At 34.7% G+C, this 12,235-nt stretch overlaps 1 protein-coding gene across 11 annotated transcripts in view; it reads right to left on the bottom strand.

The window, feature by feature from the left end:
- Positions 1–12,235, bottom strand: part of RBMS3 (RNA binding motif single stranded interacting protein 3) — a 1,423,334-nt gene that overhangs the window by 1,396,707 nt on the left and 14,392 nt on the right. For 10 of the 11 annotated variants that reach the window (XM_070492730.1, XM_070492739.1, XM_070492735.1 and 7 more), the window contains exon 2: positions 570–736. The exons of the other annotated variant lie outside the window; for it this stretch is intronic. In XM_070492730.1, the coding sequence (XP_070348831.1) occupies positions 570–592 (23 nt within the window). In that variant the 5' untranslated portion in view covers positions 593–736. The remainder of the gene's footprint in view (positions 1–569; positions 737–12,235) is intronic. 11 annotated transcript variants of the gene reach the window in all.

Consider the following 12,235-nt stretch of genomic DNA (forward strand, 5'->3'; position numbering starts at 1 on the left):
TTGCATGGGATGACTGGTCTGATTTTTAAAAAATACCTAACAGCTTTATCGAGATATAATTCACATACCGTACAATTAATTCATTTAGGTATACAAAATTCAATAGTTTTTAGTATATTAACATAATTGTGCAACCATTACCACATTCAATTTTAGAACACTTTCTTCACCTCACAAAGAAACCCATCAGGAGTTACTCCCCATTTCCTCCCAAATCCTCCAGCCCTAGGCAAACGCTAACCCACCTTCTCTACACATTTCCTATTCTGGACATTTCATATAAATGGAATCATGCAATATGTGATCTTTTGTATTGTGTATACACATATACATACACAGAATATTAGTCATGCATAAAAAGGAATGAAGTATTGATGCCTGCCACACTGTGGATGAATCTTAAAAATGTTATACTAAGAGAAAGAAGCCAATTACACTTTGCTTATCCATTTACCAGTTAATGGATATTTGAGTTGTTTCCACTTTTTTGCTATTGTGAATAGTGCTGCTACATATGTTCATGTAAAAGTTTTTGTGTGGACATGTTTTCATTTCTCTTGGGTACACACCTGGAGTGGAATTGCTTGGTCATAGGGTAACTCTATGTTTAACATTTCGAGGAACTGTTGTTTTCCAGAGCAGCTGCACCATTTCACATTCCCAACAGCGATGTACCAGGGTTCCAACTTCACTTCCTCACAAATCCTTGTTGTCTGCCTTTTTAATTATAGCCATCCTAGAGGGTGAGAATTAGTATCTCATTTTGGTTTTGATTTACATTTCTCTGACAGCTAATGATGCTGAATATCTTTTCATGTGCTTTTTGGCCATTGGTATATCTTCTTTGGAGAAATGTCTATTTCTCAAAGAAGAAATGTCTTTTGTCAATTTTTAAATTGAGTTAATTGCTTTTCATTATTGACTTGTAAGATATATTTTAGATACAAGTCCCTAATCTGATATATGATTTTAAAATATTTTCTCCCATTCTGTGGGTTGTCTGTTCAGGTTCTTTTATTTTTTTTTGGTGAGGAAGATTGCCCCTTAGCTAACATCTGTTGCCAATCTTCCTCTTTTTGCTTGAGGAAGGTTGTCACTGAGCTAACATCTGTGCCAATCTTCCTCTGTTTTATGCAGGATGCTGCCACAGTGTGGCTCGGGCAGTGTTGTTAGGTCAGTGCCCAGGATCTGAACCTGTGAACCCAACGCCACCGAAGCAGAGTGTGCAAACTTAACCACTCTGCCATGGGGCCAGCCCCTCTGTTCGGGTTCTTGATGGACTCCTATGAAGCACAAAAGTTTTCAATTTTGATGAAGCCAACTTATCTGTTTTTTTCTCTTGTCACTTGTGATTTTGATGTCATATCTAAGAGGGCTTTGCCTAACCCAAATTTATGAAGATTTCTTCCTATGTTTTCTTCTAAGAGTTTTACAGTTTCAGCTCTTACATTTAGGTCTATTATCCATTTTAAATTAAACTTCTTAAACGTTGTGAAGAGGGATTCAACTTGATTCTTTTGCATGTGGCTATCCAGCTGTCCCAGTACCATTTGTTGAAAGACCATTCTTTGCCCCATTGAACTATCTTGGCACCCTTGTTGAAAATCAATTAAATGTAATAGTTTATTTCTGGACACCCAATTCAACTTCATAGATACTTTCTTCTGTTCTTACGCTAGTACCATGCTGTCTTGATTACTGCATTTTTATAGTAAGTTTTGAAATTGGGAAGTGTGAGTGGTTCAACTTTGTTCTTCTTTTTCAAGATTGTTTTGGCTATTATGGGTCCCTTTAATTTCCATATGAAATTTCAGCTTGTCAATTTCTGCAAGTAAGTCAGTTGAAAGTTTGACAGGGATTGCAGTGCATCTGTAGATCAATTTGAGGAGTATTGCCATCTTAACAATATTAAGTATTCCAATCCATGAACATGAGATATCTTTCCATTTATTTAGGTCTTCTTTAACCTCATTCAACATGTTCTGTAATTTTTAGAAGTTTTGCACTTCTCTTGGGAAACTTATTCCTAAGTATTTTATTCTTTTCATGCTATTATATAAATGAAATTTTCTTAATTTCATTTTTGGATCGTTCATTGTTACTGTACAGAAATTCAGTCATATATGGATCTTCTATCTGGCAGCCCTGCTGAACTGATTTATTAGTACTAGTAGTTTTTTAGTGGATTCTTTAGGATTTTCTATATACAAAATCATGTCATCTGCAAAGAGAGAGAATTTTACCTTTTCCTTTCCAATCTCAGTCTTTTCATTTTCTTGCCTAACTGCCCTGGCTAGAACCTTCAGTACACTCTTGAATACAAGTGGGGAAAGTGGACATCCTTGTTTTATTCCTTACTTTAGGGAAAACATTCTTTCACCATTCTTTCATCATTAAGTTTGATGTTATCTGTGAGTTTTGTGTAGATGTGCTCTCAGATTGAGGAATTTCCCTTCTATTCCTAGTTTGTTGAATATTTTTTTGTCATGGAATGTGTTGGATTTTGTCAAATGCTTTTTCTGCGTCTATTAAGACAATCATTTGGTTTTCCTACTTTATTTTATTGATATGGTATACTACATTAATTAGTTTTCAGATGTTAAACTTTGAATTCCTGGGATAAATTTACTTAATAACAATTTCATGGTCTATATTCTTTTTTATATATTGCTATATTCAGTTTGCTAGTATTTTGTAGAGGATTTTTGTGCCTACATTTATAAAAGATAATTGTCTGTTATTTTCTTTTGTTTTGATGCCTGGTTTTGGTATCAGGGTAGACTGGTTTGATTCTAAATTCATGACCACAAACCTCAAAAGGATACTCAACACTTCTCCATAATCCTAACACAGTTCTGTTTAAGTTTACTTTCCCACTCAGCTAGACAAATATCTATATCTTTCTTTCCTGAAAACAAACTATTCTACCTTCCCATTTTAGCTAATGACCTCAGCTAGGAACTATTTCCATGAATTCACTTATTATTTTCATCCACGATCAGTCATAAACTTGCACACACAGGCACACATTCATATAACCTATTGACTTCAGCTTAGCTCACAGGCTAGGTTAACGCTAAGACATATCAGAATAAGTCAGAATAATTATTTAAATTTAAAATTATTGTAAAGATTGTTCTGTAAGAACTGAATAGTCTCTATGTTCAAAACTATAGCTGTTTTTATAAAAATAAAATGAGACAGGCGTCATGTATTTCAAAGTGTACAGCAGCAAGAGCCTACTATTATATAATGCATTGAAATAACCGAGAACTAATTCTTTGAATATAAATTCTGGTGAACCAAAAGAGAATGTGAAACACAAAAAAGGCTTACATCTTTTACCTTGACTGACTAAAATAAAAGTTGATGAATTCTAGAAAACCATAAATAGCACAAAAATGGTCAACACAAGATTTTTCTTGTAGTTTGACCACATTCATCACTGAGAGAAAAAAATCTGAAAGAGATAATCTTCTTACATTTTCAAACATTGAACATTCTGATAGGCAAATGAACTCCCAAAAATAAAATGGAAAAGTTGTAAAAATTTCATATTGCTGTAAGAATCTAAAGGACCTGGAGGCTTATAATAATGAGAATGTATTTGAAGTTGATATATTTACATTTTTAAAAATGCAAATTATTAACAAATATGTTAGTTAAAATGTGTTTTTACATTTATATATCTGGATAAAATAGTATGAGGGCAAAATTGAGATTATAAATGCATATGATATCATGATTGCAACTACACTGTACTAGCTAGGATTCATTTTGTTGCAAGTAACAGATAATCCAAAACAACAGGCTTAAGGCAAAATATTAAAAAGTAAAAATTAAAAAGAAAAGAAAAAAGACTACTGGCTTATATATTAAAAGTGGGTAGTATGGCTGACATGAGCCACAGCTAAATTCAGAACTAAATCAACAGACAAAAATCAGTAGCATTTCTTTACACTAACAACAAACTATCTGAAGAGGAAATCAATAAAGTAATCCCATTTACAATAGAATCAAAAATAATAAAATACTTAAGAATAAATTTAACCAGAGGTGAAAGAGCTGTAAACTGAAAACATAAAACACCGATGTTAGAAACTAGAGATAACACAAATAAATGGAAAGATATCCAATATTTATGGATTGAAGGAATTAATATTGTTAAAATGCCCATACTACTGAAAGTAATCTACCGATTCAATGCAATCACTATCAAAATCCCTATACCATTTTTCACAGAAAGAGAAAAAACAATCCTAAAATTCATACAGAACCACAAAAGACCCCAAATAGCCAAAGCAATCTTGAAAGAGAAGAACAAGTTGAAGGCATCACACTTCCTGATTTAAAAATATATTACAAAGCTACAGTAATCAAAATAGTATGGTACTCACATAAAGACATACAGACCAACTGAACGGAATAGAGAAATAAATCCACCCATATACAGTCAACTAATCTTCAACAAGGGTGACAAGAATATATAATGAAGAAAGATAGTCTCTTCAATAAGTGGGGTTGGAAAACTGGATATTCGCATGCAAAAGAATGAAGTTGGACCATCATCTTACACCATACACAAAAATCAACTCAAAATGTAAACAAAAGCTAAGGGAATTTGTAGCCACAAGACTTCCCCCTACAAGAAATCCTCAAGGAGGCCATCATACCTGAAAAAAAAAATGAAGAAAGTGGTTACAAAGAGCAGAGTAAGGAGATAAATAGATAAACAAAACCAGAAGATTGTAGCTATACATCAAAACAGGTGAGCAAATACTCAAGTATAACATTAAAGATAAAGGTAAGGAAAACATCAAAAACAAAGATAACCTTGTCACTTTAACCACAAACTCACAACACAAGATGGACTAAGCATTGAAAAAAACAACATAGAAGGGGAAGAGGCAGGGGACTGAATCAGTTTACTCTAAGGAAATAAGAGGCCGTCAGAAAATGGACTATCCTATCTAGGAGATTTTGAATACAAACCTCATGGTAACCATTAAACAAAAAAAGCAGAACAGAGACACAAATAATAAATAAGGAGAAAACTAAGAAACCCAGCATAAAAAACTACATAACCCAATTGGTAGGTTGAAATACATGGGAGGAGAAACTAAGGAAATGCAGGATAACCAGAAAACGAGAGATAAAATGGCAGCATTAAGCCCTCATATATCAACAAGCACGCTAGCTGTAAATAGACTGAACTCTCCAATAAAAAGACACAGAGTGGAGAGATGGATTAAAGACCAAGACTCAAGAATAGACTGCCTCCAGGAAACACATCTCGGCTCCAACAACAAACACAGGCTCAGAGTGAAGGGATGCAAGCTGATACTCCAAGCTAATGGCAAAAAAAAGAAAGCAGCTGTCACAATACTTATAGCAGATAAAGTAGACTTCAAGATAAGACAGGTAAAAAGAGACAAAGAGGGGCAATATATAATGATCAAAGGGACACCCCACCAAAAAGACATAACACTTATAAATATCTATGCACCCAACACAGGAGCACCAAAGTACATAAAGCAACTTTTAACAAACCTAAAAGGAGATATTAACAATAACACACTGATAGAGGGGACTTCAACACTCCACTCACATCAATGGATAGATCATCCAGACAGAAAGTCAACATGGAAACAGTAGAATTAAATGAAAAGCTAGACAAGTTGGACTTAATAAACATATATAGAACAATCCATCCAAAAATAGCAGAATACACATTGTTCTCAAGTGCGCATGGAACATTCTCAAGGATAGACTATATGTTGGGAAACAAGACAAGCCTCAATAAATTTAAGAAGATTGAAATAACAGCACGCATCTTTTGCAATCATGCTATGAAGCTAGAAATTAATTACAAGAAAAAAGCTGAGAAACGGACAAATACGTGGAGACTAAACAACATGCTATTGAAAAACCAATGGATCACAGAAGAAATTAAAGGAGAAATAAAAACATATCTGGAGACAAATGAAAATGAAAACATATCATAGCAACTCATATGGGATGCAGCAAAAGCAGTACTAAGAAGGAAATTCATCACAATACAGGCTCACCTTAACAAAGAAGAAAAATCCCAAATACGCAATCTCAAACTACACTTAACTGAATTAGAAAAAGAAGAACATTCAAAACCCAAAGTCAGCAGAAGGAGAGAAACAACAAAAATTACAGCAGAAATGAATGCAATTGAAACAAAAAAGGCAGTAGAAAGGATCAATGAAACAAAGATCTAATTCTTTGAGAAGATAAAGAAAATTGATAAACTCCTAGTCAGATTACAAAGAAAGAAGAGAGAAAGCTCAGATAAATAAAATCAGAAATGAAAGAGGAGAAATTACAACAGATACCACAGAAATACAAAGGATTATAAGGAATAATACAAAAAGCTATATGCCAACAAAATGGACACTCTAGAACAAACAGATAAATTCTTAGACTCTTACAATTCCCCAAAGCTGAATCAAGAAGAAACAGATAATCTGAATAAACCAATCACAAGTAAAGAGATTGAAACAGTAATCAAAATCATCCCAAAAAATAAGAGTCCAGGACCAGATGGCTTCCCTGGAGAATCTGACCAAACTTTCAAAGAGGATTTAGTACCTATCTTTCTCAAGCTATTTTAAAAAATTAGGGAAGACAGAATGCTTCCTCACACATTCTACAAGGCCAACAACACTCTCATACCAAAGCCTGATAAGGACAACACAAAAAAGGAAAACTACAGGCCAATATCACTGGTGAACATAGATGCAAAAATCCTCAACACAATTTTGGCAACCCAAATACAGCAAAACATTAAAAAAATCATACATCATGATCAAGTGGGATTTATACCAGGAACACAGGAATGGTTCAAATCTGTAAATCAGGGGCTGGCCCGGTGGCACAGTGGTTAAGTGTGCACATTCTGCTTCTTTGGCCCGGGGTTCACCGGTTTGGATCCCGGGTGCGGACATGGCACCACTTGGCATGCCATGCTGTGGTAGGTGTCCTACATATAAAGTAGAAGAAGATGGGCATGGATGTTGGCTCAAGGCCAGTCTTCCTCAGCAAAAAGAGGAGGATTGGCGGCAGTTAGCTCAGGGCTGATCTCCCTCAAAAAAAAAAAAAAATCTGTAAATCAATCACTGTGATACACCACATTAACAACATGCGGAACAAAAACCACATGACATCTAAACAGATGCAGAGAAAGCATTTGACAAGATCCAATAGTGATTTATGATAAAAACTCGTAATAAAATGTGGATAGAAGGAAATTACCTCAACATAATAAAGGCCATATATGACAAACCCACAGCCAACATCATACTCAATGGGGAAAAACTGAACACCATGCCTCTGAGAACAGGAACAAGACAAGGATGCCCACTATCAACACTCTTATTTAACATAGTACTGGAGGTTTTGGCCAGACCAATCAGGCAAGAGAAAGGAATAAAAGGAATCCAAATAGGAAATGAAAAAGTGAAACTCTTGCTGTTTGCAGATGACATGACCTTATATATAGACAATCCTAAAGAATACATCAGAAAACTATTCGAAATAATCAACAATAACAGTAAAGTTGCAGGATACAAAATCAACTTACAAAAGTCAGTTGCATTTCTATACTCTAATAACGAACTTGGAGAAAGAGAACTCAAGAATACAATCCCACTTACAATTGCGACAAAAAGAATAAAATATCTAGGAATAAATTTAACCAAGGAGATGAAGGACTTATACAATGAAAACTATAAGACATTATTGAAAGAAATAGATGATGACATAAATGGATTCCATTCACATGGATCGGAAGAATAAACATAGTTAAAATGTCCATACTACCCAAATCAATCTACAGATTCAGCGCAATTCCAATCAGAATCCCAATGACTTTCTTCACAGAAATAGAACAAAGAATCCTAAAATTTGTATGAGGCAACCAAAGACCCCAAAGAGCTAAAGCAATCCTGAGAAAAAAGAACAAAGCTGGAAGCATCACAACCCCTGACTTGAACGTGTACTACAAAGCCATAGTAATCAAAACAGCTTGGTACTGGTACAAAAACAGGCACACAGATTAATGGAACAGAACTAAAAGCCCAGAAACAAAACTGCACATCTGCAGACAGCTAATCTTCAACAAAGGTGCCAAGAACCCACAAAGGAGAAAGGCATGGTCTTCTTCACTAAATGGTGCTGGGAAATCTGGACAACCACTTGCAAAAGAATGAAAGTAGACCATTATCTCACACCATACACAAAAATAAACTCAAAGTGGATCAAAGACTTGAAGATAAGACCTGAAACCATAAAACTTCTAGAAGAAAATATAGGTAGTACACTCTTTGACATGGAAACTTAAAAGGATCTTTTCGAATGCCATGTCTTCTCAGACTAAGGAAACAAAAGAAAAAATAAATAAGTGGGACTTCATCAGACTAAAGAACTTCCCCAAGGCAAAGGAAACCAGGATCAAAACAAAAAGACAACCCACCATTGGGACACAATATTAGCAAATCATTTATCTGACAAGGGGTTAATCTCCAAAATATATAAAGAACTCACACAACTGAACAACAAAAAAATAAACAGCCCGATCAAAAAATGGGAAGAAGATAGAGCAGACATTTTTCCAAAGAAGATACACAGATGGCCAATAAGCACATGAAAAGATGTTCAACATCACTGATCATCAGGGAAATGCAAATCAAACACTAAGATACTACCTTACAACTGTTAAAATGGCTATAATCACTAAGACTAAAAATAACAAATGTTGGAGAGGATGTGGAGAAAAGGGAAACCTCATACACTACAGGTGAGAACTGCAAACTGCTGCAGTCACTATGGAAAACAGTAGGGAGAGTCCCCAAAAAACTAAAAATAATAATACCATATGACCCAGCTATCCCACTACTGGGTATTTATCCAAGCAACTTGAAATCAACAATCCAAAGTGACCTATGTACCCTTACGTTCATTGCAGCACTATTCACAATAGTCAAGACATGGAAGCAATCCAAGTGCCTATCAACCAATGATTGAATGAAGATGTGGGATATATATATACAATAGAATACTACTCAGCCATAAAAAAGACAAAATCATCGCATTTGCAACAACACGGATGGACCTGGAGGATATTATGTTAAGTGAAATAAGCCAGACTGAGAAAGACAAACACCATACGATTCACTAACATGTGGAGGATAAATAAACACATGGACAAAGAGAACAGTTCAGTGGTTACCAGGGGAAGAGGGTTGGTGGGTGGTCACAGGGGGTGAAGGGAAGCACTTATATGGGGATAGGTAAGAAATAATGTACAACTGAAATTCACAGTGATGTAAACTATTATGAACTCAATTAAAAAAAGGTTAAAACGGTAAAGTCTCTGTTAGATACATTTTACCTCAATAAAAAGAAAGGAAAATATTTTAAAAAATCAACTCGAAATGGATTAAAGGCTTAAATGTAACACTTGAAACTAAAACTACTAGAAGAAAACACAAGGAAAGCTTCATGACATTGGTCTTGGCAACAATTTCACTGATACGAAACCAAAAGTACAGGCAACAAAACCAAAAATAGACAAGTAGAACTACATCAAACTAAAAAGTTTCTGCACAGCAAAGGAAACAATCAATAGAGTGAAAAGGCAACCTATGGAATGGGAGAAAACATTTTAAACCATATATTTGATCAGGGGTTAATATCCAAAATATATAAGGAATTCCTAGAACTCAAAAGCAAAAAAACAAGTAACCCAATCAAGAAATGGGTAAAGGGGCTGGCCCCCTGGCATAGTGGTTAAGTTTGGTGCACTCTGCTTTGGTGGCCCAGGTTTGCATTCTGGGCGTGGATCTACACCACTCATCAACCACACCGTAGTGGTGACCCACACATAAAGTGGAGGAAGACTGGCACAGATGTTAGCTCAGGGCCAATCTTCCTCAGGAAAAAAAAAAAAAAAAGAAATGGGCAAAGGACCAGAATAGACATTTTTCCAAAGAAGATGTACAAATGGGCAGCAAGTATATGAAAAAATCCTCAATGACACTAATCATCAGGGAAATGCAAATTAAAACCAAAATGAGATATTACCTCACACCTGTTAGGATGGCTATTATCAAAAAAGTTAAAAAGAGAACAAGTGTTGGTGAAGACGTGGAGAAAAGAGACATCCTTGTACACTGTTGGTAGGAACGTACACTGGTACTGCCATTTTGGAAACAGTATGAAGGCTCTTCAAAAAAAATAGATAAATAGAAGTTCATATGATCCAACAATCCCACTTCTGGGTATTTATCCAAGGAAATAAAATCACTATCTCAAAGAAGTACCTGCATTCTGATGTTAAATGCAGCATTATTCACAACAGCCAAGATATGGAAACAACCTAAGTGTCCATCGATGGATGAATGGATAAAGAAACTGTGCTATACACATATATACACTGCAATATTATTCACCCTTTAAAAAGAAAGAAATCCTTCCACTTGTGACGATATTGATGGACCTGGAGGGCATGATGCTAAATGAAATAAGTCAGACACAGAAAGAAAAATACTGTATAATCTCGCTAAATTTGAAAAAAGTCAAAAACACAGAAGCTGACATAATGGTGATTACCAGGAGTGGGAGTTGGAAATGGGGATATATTAATCAAAGGGTACAAAGTTTCAGGTACGTAGGATGAATAAGTTCTAGAGATCTAATATACAGCATGCTGACTATAACTTAAGTATATTGCGTTGTATACTTGAAATTTACTGAAAGTAAATCTTAAGTGTTCTCACCACACACAAAAAAGGTAACTATGTGAGGTGATGGATGTGTTAATTAGCTTGACTGTAGTAATCATTTCAAAATGTATATGTGTATCAAAACATCTTATTATACATTTTAAATATACAGAATTTTTATAAAAATAAATTAATTAATGCAGGACTAAATGATTTTATCAGGATCTGGTTTCTCTTAGTCTGTTCTGCCTCCTTCTACATTAGGTTCAATTAGGTTCCATGTGAAAGATGGTGGCAGCAAGTTCAAGTTCAGTATGAAAGAGCAAGTGTCTCTTCTCCAGCAGTCCAGCAACAATCTCATGGCACCACACTGGCTCTAAGTGAATATATGTCTATCCTGATACCAGTGACTGTAGCCGATGAATATCACGTGCTAATTTTTAGGGATAGGTCACACACCCATCCCTGGAGCAAGCAGTAGAGACAGCCCCATCCAAAATACATAGATGGAAGAGGAGGGTTTTCCAGAGGTAAATTGGGGTGGAAGACGAAAAAAGTAGGTGTCCATGCAACATTTGAAAATATCTACACAAGAGACAAAAATTGGAAGAAAATATATAAAATAAAAATCTTTCGGTGGTAAGATGAAGAAATGTTTCCTCTGCTATTTTCTAAAGTTTTTATATTGGAAATTTAAAAATTATATTGTTTTATATAACTATACAGTCAACTCTCACTATTCACAGACTCCATATTTGCAATTTTGCCTATTCACTATAAATTATTTGTAACATCCAATATCAATATTTGCTGTGCTTTTGTAAGGCAATGCTCTGCCTTCTTGTTTCAGCAGTCATACTATAAACAAGCGTCCATTTCGTAGCCTATTTAGTGCTACATGTTTCCAATTACTGTGCTTTTTGTTGGTGATTTTAGTGTTTAAAATGGCCCCCAAGCATAGGGCTAAAGTATTGTCTAACATTCTTAAGCTCAAGAAGGCTGTGATGTGCCTTAAGAAGAAAATTCTGTGTTGGATAAACTTTGTTCAGGCAAGAGTTACAGTGCTGTTGACTATGAGTTCAATGTTAATGAATCAACAATATATATTAAATAAGGTGTCTTTAAACAGAAACACACATAAAACAAACTTATGTATTGACTGATTAATGAAAATTGTTGCAACCAGAGGCTCACAGGAACCTAACTCTGTATCTCCTCTAGGAGCAATGATTCAGAATTTGCTAATTCAATCCTCACAATGACCTAATAGAACATAACTTCTATGAATAATGAGAATAGACTGCAAGAATATATGTGTTTTTAATAAATATAACAAAAGATTACATTTTCAATATTATGATTTATAAATAAATATAGGAAATAAATTCAAAGGGCTAATATTAATGTAAAAGGACAAAACTAACATTATATAAAAATTATTTTTCAAAAATATTTTAGCAAGATAACCTTATCTATCCTTGATA

This window comes from Equus asinus, chromosome 21 (assembly GCF_041296235.1).
Source record: "Equus asinus isolate D_3611 breed Donkey chromosome 21, EquAss-T2T_v2, whole genome shotgun sequence".
Lineage (NCBI taxonomy): Eukaryota > Metazoa > Chordata > Mammalia > Perissodactyla > Equidae > Equus > Equus asinus.